The 9,987-nt window shown below is 58.1% G+C and overlaps 2 protein-coding genes across 5 annotated transcripts; one reads left to right on the top strand and one right to left on the bottom strand.

The window, feature by feature from the left end:
• Window positions 1-1,082: 1,082 nt before the first annotated feature.
• IRGQ (immunity related GTPase Q) lies at window positions 1,083-6,017 on the bottom strand. 2 transcript variants are annotated; one of them, XM_042918235.1, is made up of 3 exons: window positions 5,952-6,017; window positions 4,970-5,501; window positions 1,083-3,748 (listed from the first exon to the last, which is right to left on the bottom strand). In XM_042918235.1, the coding sequence occupies exons 2-3, from the start codon at window positions 5,497-5,499 to the stop codon at window positions 2,389-2,391; spliced, it is 1,890 nt and encodes a 629-aa protein (XP_042774169.1). In that variant the 5' UTR covers window positions 5,500-5,501; window positions 5,952-6,017; the 3' UTR covers window positions 1,083-2,388. The 2 variants fall into 2 exon arrangements, with proteins under 2 accessions (XP_042774169.1, XP_042774168.1); XM_042918234.1 differs by lacking the exon at window positions 5,952-6,017 and adding an exon at window positions 5,803-5,934.
• Window positions 6,018-6,058: 41 nt separating this feature from the next.
• On the top strand, window positions 6,059-9,194 carry ZNF576 (zinc finger protein 576). Of its 3 annotated transcripts, none has more exons than XM_042918243.1 (3): window positions 6,059-6,146; window positions 6,932-7,032; window positions 8,462-9,194. In XM_042918243.1, exons 2-3 carry the CDS (start codon window positions 6,948-6,950, stop codon window positions 8,887-8,889), a joined length of 513 nt encoding a protein of 170 aa, XP_042774177.1. In that variant the 5' UTR covers window positions 6,059-6,146; window positions 6,932-6,947; the 3' UTR covers window positions 8,890-9,194. The 3 variants fall into 3 exon arrangements, with proteins under 3 accessions (XP_042774177.1, XP_042774178.1, XP_042774176.1); XM_042918244.1 differs by lacking the exon at window positions 6,059-6,146 and adding an exon at window positions 6,166-6,464; XM_042918242.1 differs by lacking the exon at window positions 6,059-6,146 and adding an exon at window positions 6,474-6,707.
• Window positions 9,195-9,987: the final 793 nt, after the last annotated feature.

The following is a 9,987-nucleotide window of genomic DNA, read 5'->3' as shown; positions in this document are numbered from 1 at the left end:
TGAGCCAGCCAGGCGCCCCACGGCCATCTCAACGTTGGTGGGACAAACTGTGTCACTGGGAGGGGTTCAAGCTGGACATGGGGATACCACCTCCCAAGTGTCTACCCCTCGGAGTGGTCACCCTTGTCTCCCGCCGTCAAAGGAGATAAGATCTTGGAAGTATTTATGGTTCTCGTTAGGCCCTTCCATTTCACAGATGGGAAAATAAAGCACCGGTCCAAGTCACCCAGAGCGACAGTGGCAAAGCCGGGCCTGCATTCCAGGTCCCCTGATCTCAGACAGGAGCTTTCTCTCCCATCAGATACTTGTTTCTCTTTCTCCCCACCCGGTTCGTTGTCCCTGTCCTGTGGCAAGAGGCTGACAATCTACACCCAGGTCTGCCATGGATTAATGAATTAAAATAAATATTTACAAGCACCTGCTGTGTGTCAAGCACTCTTCTGGGTGCTGGGGTTACAGAAGAGAACAGGACAGGCAAGAGGATCATAGCCATTAAATAGGTAAATAAATAAATAAATAAATAAGGTAATTTTGTTACAGTAATAATTGCTACAAGGGAAATATTTACTGGCCGAGATGAGTAATGGGGGAGTGTGGGCTACTTCAGTTACAGTGGTCAGGGAAGGCCTCTCTGAGGGGACATCTGAGCTGAGACTCGCTAGACAAAAAGGAACCAGTCATGGGAAGATCTGGGGGCAGAGCATTCTAGGCAGAAAGAACAGCAAATGCAAAGGTCCTGGGGTAGGACCCAATGTGGCCCACCCAGGCACTGCAAGGAAGATCACGCTGGCTGGGAGATGGGGGAGGGGCAGGGAGTTCGAATAGGCAGGGGCCAGACCACATAGGACCTTCCTGTGTGCTGTTGGGCCTAGAGTCTGCTCTCCCTGGGCTCTGCTCTTCCCCCTTCTCATAAAAGAGATTCTATTAAATGGACTCTCAGGTCCCCCCCCTTCTGTTTTTTGACACTGAAGAACTGTGACCTGTGGCATCTTTTCTACCCATGGTTGGCAGTCTAGAACATAGCCAGGCACTGTGGTTTCTGCCTTTGCTTCACTCACGGCGCACTCCCGCGGCCTGGAACACGACCCTAGCTGTTCTGTGGGCCTCTTGCTCTCTGCGGCACTCTGTGTACTCCAGAAGGCAGAACCTCTTGGGGACACCTGAGGTAGCCAACACAGAAGTGTCTGGGTTAGTGCAGCACTATGGCTGCTTTAGCCCAAAAAGGCAGGAGTACAAAATACCAAGGCCAGAAAGAGTTAGGTTTAGTGACAGAAGGAATCAAGACCAAAAAGAGATAGAAACCGCTAGAGGAGGGAGGGACAAAGTTAGAGACTCCCCAAAGACCTCCTGAATCACTCCACACCTATAAAATGGGGGCACTCATATCCCTTTCCCAGTCAAACTCACACAGAGAAAGGCAATTGCTGGGATCCAAATCCCTAAGGGATTTGTGGGAGAGACCTCTGAGGTCTCTGCCCTTCCACACCCAGAAGGCCTCATTCCCAGTCTCTGGCTACCCGCAGGCCCCACCATGCCCAGACCTCCTGCCTCCCCCTCTTCATTTTTGTGGGACCATCCTCCCCACAACAGCTGGGAAAGGAATCTGGGTCACCAGGCCCCTAGAACAACAAATATTAGATATCTATTCCCCAAGAGCTGTTCTCCAGCTCTTTCGCACAACCCCCCCCTCCCCCGCCCCGGCCCTGTTCCCCTCTGTAGATGGAGACTTCCCACCACCAAGGAATTAGAAACCAAGGTCTACTGCCCTCTTGGGAGCCAGGAGTGTGAGACCCCCAATGAAGATTCCACGCCTCTGCCTCTTGAGGAGCTGGGAGGCTGGATGCAGACCCATTTCCTCCAGGAAGCCTAGAGGATCCAAAGATTCCAGCTCCCGGGGGGACCCGGACCCTGTCCTCCATACTGGAATCTCTATTGGGGTAGAGACCAGGCTTCCACCTCTTCTCTCCCCAGGGGGCTAGATGACCAACAGACCCGGTTTCCTTTCCCTTGAAGACCACGATATAACCCCTTCTAGGAGGCCGACCCCTCAGTTTCCTTCAGGCCACAGTCTGGTGTCATGCCCTGTGGTCTCCAGGGAAACCAAGGGCTCTGTCCCCCAGACTCTATTCCCCTTCAGGACCCAGGAATTCGGGTGACTACGAGCCACACATCCCAATCAGTAGTCAGAGCCCCCATCCCCTTCAAGCATCCGGGACTCTGAGCGGTGGCCCCCAGCTCCCTTACCCCAGTGGCCGAGACATCCCAGGCCAGAGCCTGTACCCCTAACCCCCCTCCCTCTAACCGGGACTTGGGAGTCCTCAGCTTCCTGGCGGGGGCCAAGCAGCTGGGACGCTGGGAGCCCGGAAGCCCCGGCCCTCATCCCACCCCTCACTGCGCGGGCACATGGGGTGCCAGCACCGCCTCGGCATCGGCCTGCATCTCGTTGAGGGCCTGCAGCAGGACGCCGTGCGCCGCGCGGTAACCCAGGCCGCCGGTGGCCGCCGCCCCGCCCGCGGGCCACAGGAAGGAGAGCGCGCCCAGCGCCGCGCCCCCGGCGGTGCCCTCGCCGGCCCACGCGCCCAGCCTCGCCTCCACTTCGGCGCGCGTCACCGGGCCCGGGAAGCGCGTCCGCTCCGCCAGCTCCCCAGGGGCCAGGCCTAGCGCGCGCTCGCGTCGAGCCAGCGCCGCGGGTTCGAGCCCCAGCGCCCGCCGCCACTCCGCCAGCTGACCCCGCAGAAGCGCCACGTCGCACGCCCAGCCTAGCCCCGGTATGGGCGCCGCCGCCGCCGCCAGGCTAGCCAGCAGGGCCGGACGCCACGCCCCGGCCCGCAGCGCCGCGGCCTTCATCCGGGCCCCGTGGGGAGACGCGGGCGGCAGCGCCAGCAGCAGCGCCCCCGCCTGGGCGGGCTGCAGCGCGCGCCGCAGCCACTCGCAGAGCCCGGGGAGTCCGCCGGGCCGCAGGGGGAACACAGGTGGCGGTGCCTCCTCCAGCACCTCCCACGTCTCATCCTCGGGGCTCAGTGCGGCCGCACGCTCTGAGTCCCCACTGCCCGATTTCTTCGCGCCGCCGCCAACACGTGGCAAACTCTCGCTGCCTGCTTTCTCTGGACCTTCCCCGCTGCCTGCTTTCCCTGAACCATCCCCGCTACCTTTCTGCAATCCAGCGCCACGTTTCTCCCTTCCCTCAGCGCGTGCATTCTTCAACTCCCCTCCGCCAGCGTTCTCTAAGCTCTCGCTGCTGGGCTTCTCTGCCTTTCCCTCTTCCTCGGAATACTCTGGATCCTCGCCCTCGCCGTCTGTTCGCACGCAGACCAGCGGTGCATCTGGCAGCACCAAGGGCCGAACCTGAGCCCAGTCCTTCTCAGTGGGCGCTCCCGGGGTGACGAGGATGAGGGCGTCGTAGTGGGTGGGATGGGGGGCGGCAGCAATGCCCGCGGAGCCCAGAGGCACATTCCAGAGCACCACATTGGGACGCTCCGGGGCCGGGTAGGGTGTGGGCCCCGCGGGCATGAAAACAGGCTCCGCATCTGGATCGCCGGGATCCAACCCTAAGAGCGTGTTCAGCACAAGGCTCACATTAGCCGTGCCGGCCACGGCCAGGTCCAGCCGCGCGCTGCCCAGCCGCTCCAGGCCAGCGCGAACCCACGACAGTGCCGCCTCCAGGCCACCGGTCTCAAAGGCCTCCCGCACAGCCTCCAGCTCTGCTGCACCCAGGACCTCGAAGCCATCCTGAGCCGGTGGCAGGAGCCTGAGGGGACAGGAAGACAGAGGATAAAGGGCAGAAGAGGATCTAAACGCAAGAGAGCTGAGTTCTGGGGACAGGACTAGGCTACGAAGACGAGGGGTGGAGTTTTCCCCGAATAATCTCTGAAAGAAGAGGGAGCAGGAAAGGGAGGGGCCAGACTGATGGTACAGCACAAAGAAACCAGGGCTTAAAGCAGGGATGGGGCGGGTTGGTTGGGATCAGGTTTCCAAAAGAGCCTAAAAAGGGGAACCTGCTAAATCATCCCCTGGATTCAGTCTTGAGGCTGGGGGCGGGGCAAGGGGGCCTTTTCCAAGGGATCTGCAGGATTAAGAAAGGCCAAGCAAAACTCACAGAAGGTGGAGCTCGGGCCAAGACAGACCTGCAACTGTATTGTGGACTAAAGGAAAGCGGAGCACTTGTCGACAGGAGCAAGGTCACCAGGGCACTCTTTGCTGAGACTAGGTGTAAGGAGGGGAGTAAGAGCCAATGACGGGGAAAGCTTCACCTACTAGTGCTCATCAAGGAGATGTGGCTAAGGTAAAAAAAAAATGAGCACCGAGCCTCAGTTTGACTATGAAATAGGTGGTGGCCAGGGGTTGGGGGGAAAAAAATCAGGAGGTAGGCAGCAAGTGGGCACAGAAACAAGATGGAGTTATTGAAAGGAAGTGGGAGAGCTAACCCAGAAATAACAAGGCTCACTGAAGGTGTGGACTGGTATAGCTTGACGACCAAGCTGATGGTGTGGAGGATGAGGAGTGCTGGAAAGAGTGAACCCTTGGGTAAAATTTTCGCGGGGATCGCAAGCTTGTGTGCTGAATGAGCCCTCCTTCAAACTTTTGCCGGGGCGGGGGGGGGGGGGGGGCGTTGCTATTTGGGTGTTAGTTCCTCTCCGAAAATTCTCACTGGGGCAGGGCTTGTGACCTCAGAACGCTCACAGGAGGCTGAACCTGGAGAACAGGTCTGAACCTCTAGCTGACCCTTGGATGGGGCGGGGCCTAGAAGACAGGAAAGGGTCCAGCACTCAGCACTGGCTTGGGGTAGAGCCTCGGTGACCGCAAAACCTGCAATGAGGGGCGGGACCTGGACGAGAGAACTGGCTCTCCCGCAGCTATCCGTTCAAGGCCTGCCCCAAACTCGCTGGGGGTGGGATCTCGCGGATCTCAAAGAACGTCTTCTGGGTCTAAAGGACCCGGTCTCCAACCCACCGGGAAACTCCTCGCTTACCTCTGCAACACCTCCGCCTGGCTCTGCAGCGCCACCCGCAGGCGCTCCAATTCCTTACAGTCATCTCGGCTGCCGCAGTCCGCCGGCAGCACGAAGAGAGCCGCGGTCCCCAACCCCGCGCTGTTCAGCAGGGCCGCTGTCTGATCCCGGGCCTGGTCTTCATTTTGTGAATCCCCAGGACGGAGGTTCCGCACAGCCAACAGCGGGGTCCCACGGGCCAGGGCGGCCCGCGCCGCCTCTCCCAGCGCTGGGGCCAAGGGCTCCCCATTCCCCTCGGGGTCGGGCAGGACCAGTACCAGCACATTGGCCTCCGCCGCCCAGGGCCCCGGCGCTGCGGGTGGGCAGCTCAGCTCGCCCAGGAAGAGGCCGGGGCCCGCCGCTCGCAGGCTGGGGATCCCTGAGTACGGCCGTCCCTCGGGGATCTCTATCGTCTCCACATTCCTGTCGCACAGAGCTGCAATCAGAGCGGACTTTCCAGAGCCCGGAGGCCCCAGGAACAAGGCGGTCACGTCGCCCCGCGGCGGTGGCATAACTGGAAAGCAAAAGGGTGGGGCGGACACGGGTCAGGGAGTACCCAGCTTTTTCCTTTCCCAGTCATCCCACTCTGGTGTCAGACTTCAGTCCTTCACCCTGTCCCCTTCCATTCTTGGGTGTCACTCCCAGGGAGAAATCCGGCGCGCAGGCCCTATCTATTCCCCAGGGATCCGGGCGTCTTGTCCGCCCTTTTTCTGGATACATTTTATCTTTCTGTTTCAAAGATCCGGCCTCCAGCCCCTCCTCCCTCAGACACAAAGATGTTTTTATCCCCCGCTCCTCCCTTCCAAATCACCAACCGGGCAAAAAGCCGGCACACCCGAGAGCACAGCTGGCGGCGGCTGATCAGCCGCTGAGAAGCCCCGCCCCTAGGGTCCGGCGGACGGAGGCCGAAGAGGTGAGAGCGCCCGGATTTGGGAACGTCCCGACACGTTCCAGGGGCTCTTACCTGACGTCAGTCCTTTAAGGAGGGGGTGTGTCTTGGAAGCGCGACCTCGGGGATACGGCCCTTCGCGGCGCCTGCGCAAAGCAACAGACGTACGCCCGCTCCTCAGCTCCTGCAGCCCGCGGGGCTCGGAACAATGAGGGAACCAGAGCGCCTGCGCTCCATGAGCACCTAGCCACACGTGCGCCAGAAGCTGAGGTCTGTACGGCAAGAGTGTCATGTCACGTCATCATAACGCACTCCAGTGCAGAGAAGGACCCCTCCCGTTACTCTGAGGACCCGGTTGGCGCGACTGCATCACTGCCGGATGGCATCCGGCATCTCGGCTTGGAGAGGCTCCTCAGGCGAAAGGGCATGGAAGCCACTGGGACCTTGAGCCTCGGTGGGCCCTACCCCGCTTCCCTCCGGGTGGCGGCGCTGTGACGAGCGACGGACCGGCGCAACGAAAGGCAGCCCTCTGCTGCCCGGAGAAAAGCAGAGGCCTGGGCTACCCGCCTCGGGAGGAGGGACCCGAGGGCAGTGCTCGGGGGCAGCGGGACGCCGCGGTTGAAGGCGCGCGTGGGCGGCGGGGGCTCAGGGTGGAAGGAGTTACAGGATGTCAGAGAAAGATGCCTCCGGGGAAGAGGCGAGCTAAAGCCTGGATGCCACTACCTGCCTCAAGACACGTGGGAGACGGGGGCGAGGCTGGTGTCAAAGATCCAGGGTTCCGTGCCCTGAGTTCAGGGAATTAGTTTGATGTAGGTCATAGGTCGCACACAGGTGAGAAGGCTCGAAGGGGTGTCACAAACCTAGGGAGTCGAATCTTTTGGGAGGGCTGAAACTTCTCTAGGGCAGAGCTCCATTAGGTTACAGTTCAAGAAGATGGTATCTTACCGGGGCAAGAGAGCCCGTCAAAGGTCATAGGCTTAGCGGCCCTTTAACGCTGTAGACAGATGAGCGACTTCACTTGATTTACTGTTGTCATGCGTGCTACTCTTGACCAGAGGCATCCCAGCCACTATGGAGGACCCGCATCCCGAAGAGACCATGGAGCAGCAGGATTCGTCCAAGGAGAGGAGTCCCCGCAGTCCAGGAGGCGACGTGTGTGAGTGCTGCTGGCCAGAGGAGGGTGGGGTGCAGGGGCTGAGGCTCCTAAAAGGATTTGCGTAGCATCTCAATGTCCAAGGCGTTACAAGGACTTGCCTGCTGGGGAGGGGCTGTAATAAATGGTTTCTGAGCTGCCCCACCGGGAACCGCCACACTCCACCCTTACTCTTATTCTGCTCAGATGTACCCACTCTGATCCGTCCATGTTAGCTTCAAGGGGCCACAGTTCAGAGGGACAGAGTAGCATCCGGAGGGGCTTGGGGTGGGAGATGTGACTGGGAAAGGGCAGAGACTGAGAGGAAGCCCGAGGTTCCAGTCCCAACTGGCCCCCAGACTTTCAGTGTGACTTGGGCCTGGGTTTCCCAGTCTGTCACAAGAGGCTGCGGCTACTCCGGTGACTCGGCTGTTGTTATGGGGATTAGCGGCAGAGAAAGGGAAGGTTTGATGTTAACCAAGGTAGCCAGTTCGACAGAATGGTGGCAACAGCTTCTGCTGAATGCTTATTACATGCTAGGCGTGTTCTAGGAGTTAAACCGTCATTATCTCAGTCCTCCAGACAGACCCTTTGAACTCGGTTAAGTATTACTTTCGGGTGAGGGAATTGAGGCAAAGAGATTGTCGGTAACAATGAGCCGCCACCCTGTCAAGGCCCCCCAGCCAAAGACCACCAGGAACACGCCTACAGTTGAACAAGTTGGTTTATTGCTAATAGCGCTAAGGAAGCACACGCACCCTGGGGCACTGTGAAGGCTTCTCAGTAAGAGTTAGGATTTGTCCTAGGGTTGGGGCTTTGTGGTAGGTGATTTGGGGGAGGGTTCAAGGAAGGGTTTTGCTGCGGGTTGGATGTTGCCAGTAAGCAGAGGCAAAAGACAGGTTGGCAATCTTAAATCTTCTCTGGGAGGGAGGTACGAAGGCCCCGGCTGCTCTTCCCTTTCTCAGCACCAGTAACTGCAAACCACTGTGTAGCACTGTTCTAAGCACTTTATATAGAGTAATTCATTTACTCCTCCCGACCACCCAGTGAGGTAGATTCTGATAGGGTCATTACTCCATTTTCCAGATGAGGAAACTATTGTATTTGTCTAGGAAGAGGTAGATCCGGGATTCGATTCCAGGCAGTTTCGCTCCAGGGGCTGTGCTCAAGGCTCTGTTGGAAGGGCAGACCCCCGGGGTTCCAGTTCTGACTCCAGGGGTTCATTTCATACCTAGCCTCATGACTGTAGGCGGGTTGCCTCACCTTTTTGAGCCTCAGTCTGCTCATCCATAAAACAGGCCCAGTAATAGTTTGTCTGGACCACTGTCCAGCCCTGGCATAGAGCCTGGCACGTGGTAAGCACTGAATGTGAATTGTTGGCATGACTCTGGGGCTTGGGAGAGGTCCTGGTGACTCTTGCTGGCTTCCCCCGACCTCTCCCCACGTCCCTCAGGCCACCTGGGGGCCCCGCAGTGCACCCGCTGCCTCATCACCTTCGCCGATTCCAAGTTCCAGGAGCGTCACATGAAGCGGGAGCACCCAGCGGACTTCGTGGCCCAGAAGCTGCAGGGGGCCCTCTTCATCTGCTTCACCTGTGCCCGCTCCTTCCCCTCCTCCAAGGCCCTGATCGCCCATCAGCGTGGCCACGGTCCAGCCACCAGGCCCTCCGTGCCAGTTGCACCCGCCGCTGCCCCGCCCACCTTCCCCTGTCCTGACTGTGGCAAGACCTTTGGGCAGGCTGCTTCTCTGAGGCGGCACCGCCAGGCGCATGAGACCCGCACCCCTCCTGGCCCCTTCGCCTGCACTGAGTGTGGTCAGGACTTTGCCCAGGAGGCTGGGCTGCATCAACACTACATCCGGCATGCCCGGGGGGAGCTCTGAGTGAAGGTTAAGCCCTCCCTAGGGCAGTGGGGGTTCTGTGGCTGCTGGAACCCACCTCTGGTATAGGATGGGGGCCTTGCAAGGATTTGCTTCCCTCCCGGGACAGGCAAAGGACTTCTGATAAATAGGACCCAGAAGATTCTCATCTAGAGCTTCAGTCTTTGGAGGACACAAAGGCCTTCAGGGATACAGTGAAATTAGACAATAGTGAAATCTTTTGTTTAAAAAAAAAAAGGAAGCAAAAGGGAAAATTGTTGTATCTCCCTCATTCCCAATTAAATAGTTTGAAATCACAACTAGCTACAGATTGTGTAATCACCTTTAATTCTTCCCAGATGGATGCCATGGGCCGTAGGAACAAGTTCCCCCAGATTTGTGCCTGAATGGGGGAGGGGAAGGCGAGGTGTTGTGGGACTGTAATGTCACTGGAAGGATCCCAGACGTGCAGCAACGTGGGCCTTTGGGGATGGGGCAGCCAAGTTGGGAGCTGTGTTCTGAGTCGTGTAGGGGTTGCAATCAAGCTCTTATCTCCTCCCACTCCACCCCCCATCAGTCTTTCCCACTCAGAGGGGCCATGGTATTGGGTGGATTCAGGTGCACACACACAAACACACACCCCGATAATTTATTGCCCACTTAAGTAATTTTATGTACCATTCTGGTCTTAGAGTATTTTTTTCTGGGTGTAGGTGAGATGACATGAATAAAATAACAAATAGTATCTAAAAACAGAAAAGGTCTGTATTGAAATATCTAAACAAGGAACTCTGGCCGTTGAGCAGATATTCCCAGAAAATATAAGGGCACAGGGAGGGGGGAGCTCAGGTCAGAGCTGGCCTGGCCCTGCAGGGAATCTGGTTTGGAATCAAACAGAGATACCTTCTGTTTCCTGTTGTATTTGGCCAACATTGGGAGAGTTCCCATTAAGATCCTATTTTCAGCTCTTGAAAGGCCTAAACCTGTGGAGTGTCCCTCCAGGGCACTGCTGAATGTGGTCAGGACTCTGGGTGACCTGCCCTGCCCTTAGAGTCAATGGCTGGTGCCCTGCATGCAATAATTATAGACCCTATTCGAACTGATGGATGTTTTTAAAATCCA

This window comes from Panthera leo, chromosome E2, assembly GCF_018350215.1.
Source record: "Panthera leo isolate Ple1 chromosome E2, P.leo_Ple1_pat1.1, whole genome shotgun sequence".
Taxonomy (NCBI): domain Eukaryota; kingdom Metazoa; phylum Chordata; class Mammalia; order Carnivora; family Felidae; genus Panthera; species Panthera leo.
This window is presented reverse-complemented; position numbering and strand designations above follow the sequence as displayed.

Coding starts and splice junctions, on each gene's coding strand:
- ZNF576 (XM_042918243.1), top strand. CDS start 6,948: ATGGAGGACCCGCATCCCGAAGAGACCATGGAGCAGCAGGATTCGTCC. Junction 7,033..8,461: donor CAGTCCAGGAGGCGACGTGT/GTGAGTGCTGCT, acceptor CACGTCCCTCAG/GCCACCTGGGGGCCCCGCAG.
- IRGQ (XM_042918235.1), bottom strand. CDS start 5,499: ATGCCACCGCCGCGGGGCGACGTGACCGCCTTGTTCCTGGGGCCTCCG. Junction 3,749..4,969: donor CAGGCGGAGGTGTTGCAGAG/GTAAGCGAGGAG, acceptor CTGTCCCCTCAG/GCTCCTGCCACCGGCTCAGG.